The 12,437-nt window shown below is 36.7% G+C and overlaps 1 protein-coding gene across 1 annotated transcript; it reads left to right on the forward strand.

Moving 5' to 3' along the window:
* The first annotated feature begins 1,677 nt into the window (after positions 1 to 1,677).
* LOC145785617 (uncharacterized) lies at positions 1,678 to 3,443 on the forward strand. Its single transcript, XM_082597296.1, has 2 exons — positions 1,678 to 2,071; positions 2,735 to 3,443. Exons 1-2 carry the CDS (start codon positions 1,759 to 1,761, stop codon positions 3,094 to 3,096), a joined length of 675 nt encoding a protein of 224 aa, XP_082453422.1. The 5' UTR covers positions 1,678 to 1,758; the 3' UTR covers positions 3,097 to 3,443.
* Positions 3,444 to 12,437: the final 8,994 nt, after the last annotated feature.

A 12,437-nucleotide genomic window follows, 5' to 3' on the forward strand; every position in this document is an offset into this window, starting at 1 on the left:
TTGATAATTGTCAGTTTCAAAACTCTTGTTATAGTTAACTAAACCTCTGAAATACTTTTAGGATGAAATGCCGTGAATTTTTGCTGGCTCTTGCTGTAGCAATACTCAGTGGGTTAAGGTTAAAGCCAGAAATTCTATAACTACGGGGTTGGAAACTCTTCAGTGCCATAGGCTACATCAGTAGGGTCATAATCACAACCACAGAAGGATTAACAAACTAAACAAGCCTACTGTTTGTATCAACTAAACTTTAGTTACTAAAGAATGTATAAACTCGATTTCACGATAATAATATAAAATGTCCACTCACGATGTCTGAAAGTAGACTATGGAGCGGCGAATTCAAATACAGTTTATTTCAAGCATTGTTTTGCTTGTTAACATTTTTGTTGACCTTTTATCATTGTTTTTGGCCTTCAAATTTTTGTTATGCGCTGAAAATGATTAATATCGTGCTTACTTTAAACCTTGACGTGATAAAGAAAATCTGACTCCAGATTTAAGTTCAGCGGCCGAAATTCAGCTAAGATCACCTATTTACAGTAAGCTACATCATTTGTATCAAAAAAAAATTGTTTTTTTGCAGATCAGTGTAATTTAAACAAAACACTGTTTATGATTGCAAATTTATGGCAACCCAAACAAATTCTTAATAAGTAATTCAATAAGCAAAAGAATTTAATTCAAAATAAACTCTCTCACTAAACGAATTTTAAAAAGCCACAGAATTTTTAATATTTAAAATTCAGCAGAAGCCAGTTATCTCACTAACATCGTGCAATTAATAAGTGCTCAGTCATTGATCGGATTGCTTGAGAAAAGTGATTTTCAAAGCAAACGATTTCAAATCAAATTGGAAAAACATTGAAAATTATTTTTCAACCATCCATTGAAATCCAAAAGGCATATCGTAATGCGAAAACATCAACACTCAGAAGTAGCCTGCATTATGATTTTAGTAGCTTGTCTATTAGACAAGCTACTGAAATGTCTAATATACATTGAGCTTGGTCGACGCTAGGCCTACGAACCAAACTGTGTTGTCCATGATTTCACAAAAATAAAACTAACTGGAGAAAACTGAAGTCTTAGATTGTCAACAAAGCAGAGGTGTTTTGTTCGGTAAATTTCAATCAACGTTTTCACATGTTTAAAGTTAGTTTCAACAACATTTAGGCGTAGCCTAAAGGTCCTAGAAACAACCTGGTTGTTTAGTTACTCATAGGTTGTGGTGAAAAATTACTCCACGGACTCATGCTTATCGCCTTTGCGGTCTCAAAATTAGTGGTGGAAATAAGGATCTCGTAGTTCATTACTTTTTGTTCAGGGCTTATTTACAACTAAACGAAACATTTTCGTTACTGAAATGAAAAACGAAAAATAAAAAAGCTTTTTCGTCGAATCAAAACGTTTAAGAAGCTTTTGTTGTGTCAACGAAATTTACGCTCCGCTTTCACTTTGAAAACAAAAGTTTACCCTTGTCCAGCTATTGTGTGCACTACTGGAAGTCTTAATTTAATGTACAGGTTATTATTATTGTTAACTTGTTGTTTCAGTTTACTATATGCTGTTTTGTATTTTCAGATTTTATTGACAAGCTTGTGAATTAGCGGTGTAGCCTACTGCACATAGCCCTAACCGAACTCTCTGCACTATTTATGTTGTTTGGAAGTTGATTTAAGCTGCGCTACTTCCTATACAAGAATACGACCTATTTGTTTTATTTCACCTTGTTCCAGCTCTTTCGTAGCCTATACCATGCACTTTGTGTGTGAAGTCCCCAGTCAAAGCGCAAGCACACAAACTTGGCGACAGTCACAACCTCAGGAAGGTGATGAAAACAGAACTGTCAATGTCATCGATACGACCCAATCCAACGGATTTGAAGCTGATCCGCAAACACATCACAATTTCAGATGCAATTGCATGCGAACTAAACTCACCAAATTCGTTGGAATTTGTATCTCAGGATTAGCAGTACTGATTGGAGGTTCCGTGCTCATAATATTATATTTCACTTCATTCGAGTATCGTGGATTTTTAATTCCAGCCCTGTGTCTATTCATTTTAGGTACGGTACAGTATGTAGCGATCCATTATTTCGTCATATAAGCTAAGTTTTCCTTTCTTTTACTATTGTAAACTAGTTCACTATAGTAAAAGGCAAGAAAACTTACATGATGAAATAATAGAGGCTAAGATATATTTTAACCAACACAATTTTAAATGCAAACTTTGCCTATATGCAGCTATATTACGAATTTTATTACTAAACAAATCGTTTTAGAAAGCTATGATTAGCCTACAATAAGCAATGTAGTCTTATATCAGGCTAATTAGATTCAATCAGTAGCTCAGTGGGTTATACACTGAAAGTAGACTTAGCCTATATGTATACGCCTTTACACTATAAACAGCTTTTTAGTTTATTTCTGTGGTGCGAGTCAGTGGCCTCTTTAACAGTTTAAGCAATTCGCTTGATCCTACAAATGGTTTCGGAGCTTTACCGCCTGCACGCTGCAAAAGTGAGCGACACCTGCGCATCCACATAATATGTAGAAGCGCTTTGCAATGTAGGCTTTTTGGGAGCCTTATGACATCTATTTTTTATTCTAATTATTTCCAGTTTTGCTGAAGACGATTTTAAAATTAAACTGGATAGCCTACTCAGCTTAGCCTATACTTGAATACTGACAAGAAAAGGAACAGACTATAATGTTTTGCATATTTTCAGGGATTGCACTCACTTCGATCGGTGAATGGTATTGTCGGACGTCACTACAAAGAAGACAGCAAGCTCGCAGCCGCCATAGGACACGTCAAAGACTGAGAAGCAGCAGCTCTACTCACAGAAGCCAAGAAGACAGTGAACTGCCTCCATCGTATTATTCTTTACAGCAGTTACCAACAACGCATAGTGGCATTTTAAACGGAAGTTACAGCCCGACTGTAGAAACCAGTTCAAACCAGTTTGAACTGACAGATAACGAACTGCCACAGTACAATGCAATAAAAATCAGCGACGAGGAACCTTTGCCTTCGTATCAAGAAGCAACAAAGATTGACTTTCAAGCCGAATCGGCAGAGAAAGAATGAATTAAATCACTTCAAAAATGATATCATTTTTTCCAATATTGTTTTCTATGAGAAAACGACTGGAAGTAGCCTATTGCAAAAAAATATCCTGAATTAAATTTTAGTTAACGCATAAACTGAGGTCCATTTGAATATTATTTTTTACCTCAACTTTGCGGTGTAGCCTAGTTCCCATCAATAGAAGTAACGAGCATAGTCTAATCTCAAATGTATAAAAATTACAAATAAGATCAACGGCAAAATCAAAGAGTAAGTCTAACCGACTTCCACCAATTTTTATAACACAGTTATCGTCGTAGGCTAACGTTGCTTTATATATTTTTATGATATTGATCTAACCTTACATATCATGCGTTTTTTGTATTTCTTCTGGTGTAGGCAAATTCAGTGTCTTGCCATGTTTTTAAATAGACCATCATGTAGTGGTAGGCTATTGATTTATTACTTTTATAAAAATATGTTTTTGCAAATATACTTTTTTAATGCTATGCCGGTAGTCATTGATATACACAGCTTTTTTGAAAAACGGTTGTTATTTGAGGAGAAATGGATGAACCTGCACTTAAAAAAGGCCAGGGTTGCTATCAGGGGCGGATCCAGAGGGGGGCGATCGCCCCCCTTAAAATCTAAGAAAGTAGGTTTATTCTTCATTTACATGTATACGATTTGGAAAACAACATGTCGAAAGCAATGCTGAATAAGTCTTTCGCCATGTTCAAAGATTAGGCTAGGGTAGGCTATAATAATAATATAGTATAACTAGGCTATCATTTCGTTGCAGAGTCTAATTACCGAACGAAATTACTAAAATTTAAAAAGTTTCTAAACTTTTTGCCGGCACTGTAAAGCATAGCGATAAATCCCTTAGCCTAAATAGGTTGGTTGACAGAGAAGGTTATTGGCAACTTTGGCGGTCAGACGTGGAACTAAAACCATTGGAATTCTACCTTGAAATTGCATCTAGAAACAGCAAAGCTCAATTTGTTTCAATGAGACTTTTTTTGCATCTTGTTACCTAACATTATTGCTCCCACAGAATTGCTCAAGTATCGACCCGATAGCATTGGCAAAAGTCATTTGCAATGCCCACTACGGCTTGTTACGTCATATATAGCCTACAGTGTAAAATCAGCGAAATCTGCTCCATGTTCAGAGATCCAACTATGGAAGGAGAAGTGGGCAAATATAACTGTTCCGGCAACTGCTGCAGTCTTATCGATGACTGCGGAAGAAGCTTTACAACAGGGATATCTAGAACAACGGGATTGCTGACTTTGCAAATTTCGATAAAGCGATGGACACTAGAAGGGTCAGCGCTGTTAACGCTCGAAAATGAAAAAGGCGAAAGCGCGTGTCAATTACGCTGTTGAGAAGTCGCCTTTTCTAGATATCCCTGCTGTGAAGCTAAAATAAGGTCTTGAAAGTGGGCACTCCTAGGCATCTTCCCTAGCAACGCCCATAGCAACAACTAATGGCTGGCCTTGTCTATAACTTAAAATCATCATTTTAAAGCAAACTTTTGCTGTTAGTCATCCAAGACTATTGAGTATTGAACACAGCTTTAGTTTTCATATTTAATGATTATTGCATCACTTTTGGGCAAGTTTTAGTCATCAAAAATAGAAAATAAAAAAAAAACATAAAAAGAAGTAAGAAACTTCAATTTTGTGGTATTGCTAAACAAAGAAAGTTGGATAAGGTTGGTTGTAAGTCTAACAATGGTGGTAGACTTGATGAACTGTTACTGTAACACAAGTGTAACCTTTCCTGTAACACCAGAAAGCCATCCAACAACAGAAGACCAAAGCCCTTTTTGCGAACCTTCTACTTCGGCAAAAAAATTAGGAAAACAAGACAGTAGCAAAATCTCTGCATATTCAGAAATCTGCCAAATAGTCGACAAGTTTTGACTTGACAAATCAAGAAAAAGAAGCTTTGACACACCCAAGGCCAGGAGAAAAACATTAAAAGCACTTAAGAAAAAATTACAAGCCCAAGCAGAGGCAAAAAAGGGTCTACTTATGATAAAGGAGGCTTTAAGGTGTTGAAAATGTTTATTGTTGTTTTTCGTAAAATGTGGTTTTTGACCAAATATCAAATTTTAATCCCAAATATCTCTTTCATTTATTTGCCAATCGCTTTCAAATTTTGAACACTATCAGACAGAGTAAACATGCAAAGCCTCTGGTCAAAGAATTTTGGAAATTTTGTCCAGGATGCTGTCGGTACCCATTTGTTTCATGTCCGGGATCAAAAATTTAAAAAAAAATGCAACAATTCGAATAACTTTTTATTTTCTCAAAATATCTTCATTTCCTTCCATAGAGGTTCAGTCTTGATACTTATAAACATTCTGTTAAAATTTGATTCAAATCCAGTAAGTGGTATTAAAAATATTTGTGTTTAAAATTTGTGTATTTTTCACCACTTGGTGGCGGTTTGGGAAAAAACGGCTACATTTTCAATTTTTTTTTGATTTTTTTAAATTATTTCATCTTCAAACATCATTTTAAAAACAAGAAATGGGTTGTATGTTGAGAAATCCACATTTTAGTTTGTGCAGTAATGATGCAAGATAAATCGATTTGCCAACAGTAGAAACCGCAAACTTGACTTTGTGTTGTAGTCAAAGGTACGACCATGGACTTCGAAATAGTAGCATCTGGACTGGAAACTCAGTGGGCAACATGAGGCCAAACAGTTGGTACAACAGTTGACCAACAGTGGGCCAACAGCCAAGTAACTAACCCTGTTGGTCCACTGTTGGCCACTGTCGGCCCACTGTCAACTGTTGTACCAACTGTTTGGCCTCATGTTGCCCACTGAGTTTCCAGTCCAGATGCTACTATTTAGAAGTCTATGGTACGACACAGTCTGTTAGTATTGCCCGTACTGGCAAAGTAGCTTTTTATTGTCGTTTTATTTGTGAAGTCCACAAAAATAGTTGTTTCTGTTATTGTTAGTTTCTTTCTTCGTCTGGTGCAGCGACCGTGCATGACACGTTTTAAGGAGGACTATATCTTTTGGTCGTCATTTAAGTATGTGTTATAGTCGCCATTGTATAGTTTTAATGTACAAATTGTAGTGTTTCGCTGGTCCAAAAATATTTTTTACAATCGCTACCTAGCCTATTCCCCATAAACATTGGTCGTAAAAAACACGTGAAATTCTGAGGAAACTCGTGTAATACACGTATATTTCTCGTGTTTTTACGAGCCAATGTTTATGGGGTTGTGGCGATTCTACGGGGGGTGGAGCATAACCCAGTGGTTTGACCTGGCCCCCACTTTTGTTGCTCATTATGTTGAATGCAGGCTAGGCTATGCATAATCTTTCCTCAATGCTCTTTGTAACAATTCAAAAATTGTCAGAGGAATAAAACCTCGAAGTTATACAGTAACTCTATATCTATAACAACCTCAATGTCTATATCAATATTGGGAAGACAGAATTACCTGTTATTATCTTTCCGAGGTCAATTTTTAAATTGCGTGAAACTTCAGCGTTGTTGAAGGTTTTTTAAGTTGTGGAATCTCTTATAATTGTGTTTGAAATGCTCTCAGAAAGCATCATCAAAGTCGATCTAAATTTTCTAAGGGAGACCCCCATCGTTGTTTGTGGAGGGCTAATCACTTGCCTGAATGTCAATGACATCGCCCCCCATAACGTTAATACCTGGATCCGCCCCTGGCTGCTATAGGACAGGCCCGTAGCCAGGGGGGTTCTCGGGGTTGAAAAGAAAAGCAGAAAAGAAAGCAGAAAAGCAGAAATGAGCAGAAAAAGGCAGAAAAGGTCCACATTTTTGAAGAAAGTGTAGTGTATACAATCACAGGATCTGCTGAAACCTTCCAGATAGTTCTGAATAAGAAGTTTCTGGAAGATAAATGGAAGATTGTATAATGCAATCTTCAACTTTCTTCACAATGTAGATTTTAACGACCTGTTTTAGCCTGATGCAGCGAGTTCGCTGAGGTAATAGCGAATTGCACTCGCTTTCAGAACACAGTTCCCTAGGCTAGTCATGTGCTATGAGGAATGGTGTTGAAGTCAGAGAGTGGTTCTTTATTCTTTAATGCTGCTCTTTTGTTTGGCTTGAGGCTGCTGAGTTTCTGTGTAGTTAGGCGTTATTGCTGTGAAATTTTGTTGTACCGGTAAGTGAATTGTGTGATGATGATCTTCCAGCACCTGAGATGATGCAGCAACAGTTTTTTCGCTGGCAATATTGTTGGAGAAAAGAAGCCCAACGCCCTAGTAGGGGAAAGCAGGGCAAGTTGTGCAAGTCCCCGTTTGAAAGGAAATAAAGAGCGTAACGAAGCTTTAACGCTATTATTATATTTTACCTATAATGCCTTTGAAGCACCTGAATCGCAGTTATCAGTTTTTTGGACAGGTTAGGCTTGATCAACAATATAAGGTGTTTAGGTCTTAGGATCTAAATTCGGATGCAAACGAAATTTTGATTTTTGGATGCACAGTAGAACTAGTCAAACTTTAGCAGTAGGGGTCAGTAGACATATGATGTAGTTGTATTTTCGCAGGTAAAATTTTTTCGTACATTTGTTAGTTTTCTTGAAATTTTTTGTTCTTTAAAAAAAAATATGAATTGGGCAAGTTGTGCAATTGATAACGGGGCAAGTTGTGCAACTGTTCCTGTAAACCGCCTTTGTTAATTAAAAATGTTGTAGCCTATTAGCCATTTTTACGTAGTTTCAAAATCTGGAGATTGTGAATGAATGTAAAAATAGCTGATTTGTTAAACTGTCTGTACTTTTGCTGGTCGTAATATGTTGCTCAACTTACCCCATTGTGCTACACAGCTTGCCGCATGGTGCTGCACAACTTGCCCCGGAACAATAATTCGGGGCAAGTTGTGCAATCGTTCCTTAAACTTGAATACAGTGCAAAATAATAAATAAAACTAACCAGTTTTTGTCTTTAAACTTGGCTTATTAGCATGTTTTTGAAATGCAATACTTGAGTCTTCGAAAAAGTTAGTAAAATAAAAATAATTAGATTTAAAAAAAACCCTGCTCAAATTGCCCCGCCTTCCCCTACTTGTGCAGAAGCACTCAAGTACAGTGTTCAGTATCCAAATATTGACAAATTACTATAAGGATAGCAGCAGCTCCAGCCACTTCATGTGAATGCATGAGGGCAGCAAGCGTTCTTCGGCGACTTCATACCTTCAACAGGTCTACCATGAAAGAAAAACGATTGACCTGGCTTGTCCTGCTTCATATTCACTACAACCGAAACATCGACCTGAATGAAGTCATAACACTGTTTTCACAGCAATACCCGAGAAAAATGAAATTGGGCAACATTCTTTTATCATAGCTGCTGCCTGCTTGTGATGTTTTATTAAGTGCTCTTTTGAATACGTCGAATCTTTGTTGATGACCACATCGGTTCCCAGGGGTGCCGAAACGATGTTTGAATGGGAGGAGCAGGATTATGAATAACGGGCACTTTTGTTGCTAAAAAAAACTTTTTTCAAGTTTTAAGGTAAGATATAGGCCTAGCGATAATGCTGGGCAATTCGATAATTGTTTTCCATGCAGTATTATTATATTAGCCATAGGCTACAGTATAAATCGATATGTGAGACTAAATGAATAAAATATATTGAAATAGCTTGAACAAGATGAAACAAAAGATAAATTTCACGTTCATACAATCTGCTGCAAAGTAGGCTATAAAATGTGTCCACGGGATAATTTGTATAAGTTACTGTATATAGACAAATATCAAACCAATCCGAAGTACATTTTACGCGCGTCGGTTGCTCGAATGAGCTCATTTGCAGTGGCGCCGGCAGGGGGGGGGCAGGCGGGGCAGCTGCCCCCCCAATGTTTTGGGCATCATCTTTTTAATTTTTTTTTTTTTTAATACATATTAATATATTTTTTTTAATATTTGGATCCCAACCTCAAGTAAGTCAACTCAAGTTGCAAGGGGGGGGGGGGGGGGGGGGGGGAGGTAAAAGCTCTCTCTTTAAAAAAAAATATGGAAAACCTTGATGACTAAATTGTACAGTAGATAAAAAGATTTTCTACAGAGGCAAAGATATAGACTTTTTAAAGTTTTAACTAACGTCACATTGATGTAGAAAAATAACAACCTGTTAAATTTTTGATACCTTACACTCCCATGACTTCTTCCGGGCGCATTTTGGCATTGGTTGCTTGAAGTGACTCTTTCACTTAAACAAAACGTTGTGTTTCAGCAGTTTTGAGTTGTTTCTTAAGTTGTAAAGGAGACTCAATTTCTCCAATATTTATCATTTATTATTTAAAAAAAGGGGGGCGATTACTTTAAACCCGTATCAACGTAAAGTCAATCGGGGATCCGCGTAAAGCAGATACAAAAGCATCAAAAATTTAAGAAAAATGTGAACACTATAATATAAACGACGACCTTTTAGAGTACATGCATAAAAGTAAGACAAAGTCCAATTTGAAATTATTTTGTTGCATTTTTCCAGTTAGAAATTCTTATGTTGCATATCGCGCGAGGGTTAAATACCCGAAATCGCGCGATATGGAACACAAGAATTTCTAACTGGAAAAATGCAACAAAAGAATTTCAAATTGGACTTTGTCTCACTTTTATGCATGTACTCTAAAAGGTCGTCGTTTATATTATAGTGTTCACATTTTTCTTAAATTTATCATTTATGTTTCTTCTTTAATCTCAGCAGAGTATAAAACTTGTAAAAGTTTTTCATCCATACGACGTCATAAATGAAATTATATCTCAAATCGTAATGACGTGACATCATCTAAACATTTTACCGAATAATAAATTAACAAATTCGATTGTCAAAAGTGGTTTGGTGGTGGTAAATATTACGTAATGAAAAAAATGTGATAAGGTTGGAAGACATTACGTCATGTATTTTCAATACAAATATGAAGTTTAAAATTTATTCTTTTGTTCATAGTCGTAATCCACCTTCAAAGCGGTACTACAAAGAACAATTTTCGATAAGGGAGGCATCAAGAATAAGTCGACATGACTTTTAAAAGGTTGGGCTCCTGGAGTCTTGCTCAGTTTGGGGGGGGGGGGGGGCTGTCAATTCTTCTTATGCTTTAGGAGTGATATCTCTGTTATTTTGGCACGGTTTCAAAATTTGGGATTCACTTTGCAAAATTATTCACGCTGAGCATATCCGAAAATTAAAACTATGTAAATTTTAGAACTGCTCATATACGTTGAAATGTTGAGGTCACTTATGAGTGTAATTTGTAGCGTGAGTTTACACATTATTTTTTGGTAGAGGAATAAAGAACGTGCATAGTAATGTTGTGATTAATCTTTTTTACATTATTTGACATACAGCCAATGCCCTTCACGCTGTGAAACAGTTAGGATTAACGAGACATGGGCCAAATTAATTACTTTCATCCAGCTGGTGGGAAAATGTTTCACAATAGAATATGAAATATTTCAGAGGATGTGCTGAGAAATGCCTTATATCTTTCAATTTATAACCTTTATTCGCTCAAAATGTCAGCTCAATAGAGGTGAATAAAAGTTAGGAAAAGTCAAGAAATCTCGTAGTCGCAGCTTCAGTGGTTTTAGAGATACAACTGTTGATACAAAAAAGTTGAATTGACAGCCCCCCCCCCCCAACCTTCAAAGGGTTTGCATTGAGTCAACAGATCTATGCCTTAAGGTTTACGTCAGCTCCGGAGATCAGTAAAATATAAGGTTGTCATCTTCAGTGCAACAAGACCATTGATTGATTGGTTTAGTGAGGATTCGTAGTCCCATTGCTTTCATTTTGAGTGATCATACTGATTTTCAATTTATTCCTACAAGACGTTACGCAATGAAAAAATATATCACTGAGGTTGGAGGACATTACGTCATGTCTTTTCAATTCAAAATGAAGTTTAAAATTTATTCTTTTGTTTATAGTCGTAATCCTCCTTAGCGGTAATACAAAGAACAATTTTCGATAAGGGGGGCATCAAGAATATGTCGACATGACTTTTAAGGTTTACGTCAGCTCTGGAGATCAGTAAAATATAAGGTTCTCATTATCGTGATTGTAAGCCGCGGGAAATTTTTTCTCTAAAAAACAGATTCCCGGGAAGCTAAACATTTTTTCCAGCCCTGGTAGAAAACAAGAGAAATTAAATAATATACCACTGTTTTGCACCAGTGGCGTAGCCAAGGGAAGGGCTTCGGGGGTTTCAACCTTTCAAATTGAATTTACGGATGTTAATACAGTGTTTACAAGAAAAGTTTTAGCCTATGATGTAATTTCTCGTCAAACTGTGGAAGGATGCAAGCCATCTGCAACTGCTGAGATCGCTTGTTCGATCTAGATTAACATCTAAACAGCTATTCGTTAGCCTATACAAAACTTGAATATATCAAAAATAACCTAAAGTAACTTCATTGTCTCAAAGCTTTTTGTTTGACACTCATCAAGATGTATGACCTCTATGACGTTACATTTTCTAAACTTTGGGTTGACTTCAGAGCATAAAAGTTAGTGACTTACCGAAATAAGATTGTTTTTTGAATCAACCAAGGAGAAAATTGGTAAATAATAAAACTGTAATAATCTCGCAAAAAAAAAGCAATCAACCTATGTCTCTAAAACAAAGTTTGCCTAATTTTAAACGAAATTGCATTAAAAGAGCGAGTTTTGCCAATACCAAACATTCAAATATCTCAGTCTGGAATTAGCACCAAGAAAACATAGAGATTTAGCTTTATTTCCAAAAAATGCCGAAGAAAACATGATCTTATCCTTTTGCTATGCCACCAGACAGCACCATTTTACAGAAATATTCATACCCACAATTTTGTTAAAAATGCTCTCAGAATGCACCAAACTGAAAGTAATTTTTCAAAATTTTTGACTATGCTACTGTCTTGCACTGTCAATATTTTGCCCCCCCCCCCCCCCCCCCAATGTTGAAGGTCTGGCGGCGCCACTGCTCATTTGCAACAGCTTCTAAGTCAATGGTGTCCATCACCTGTTTGTGATTAGTCGGAAACATTCGGTTGTTTAAACTGTTGTCTGTCATTGTGGCACAAAGCCACGTTTTTAGTCGCCTCACGTCGCTAAAACTGCGTTCAGCAATGACCAAGACCACCGCGATTGTTTGATAAATGCACAAAAGTTTGTGTATTTCCGAAAGACAGTTTTTGTTGCTTGTTTGGAACCTCGCATATCGTAGACAATTTTGTTATCTTAGACAATTTAGGCTAAAAGCGAATAGCAGAAATTGTTATATTGGAAAATGTACATGAGCTTATTTGACCTTAAAAGGGCATCTTCCCCCTCGCTTCCGGGGCCCCTGTCGGTTCCACTGTAGATG

Source organism: Aplidium turbinatum, chromosome 2, assembly GCF_918807975.1.
Source record: "Aplidium turbinatum chromosome 2, kaAplTurb1.1, whole genome shotgun sequence".
Taxonomy (NCBI): Eukaryota; Metazoa; Chordata; class Ascidiacea; order Aplousobranchia; family Polyclinidae; genus Aplidium; species Aplidium turbinatum.

What these genes read in the sequence shown, in the direction of transcription:
- LOC145785617 (XM_082597296.1), top strand. Translation starts at nt 1,759, where the DNA reads ATGCACTTTGTGTGTGAAGTCCCCAGTCAAAGCGCAAGCACACAAACT. An exon ending in CCTGTGTCTATTCATTTTAG is followed by an intron (nt 2,072 to 2,734) that starts GTACGGTACAGT and finishes GCATATTTTCAG; the next exon opens with GGATTGCACTCACTTCGATC.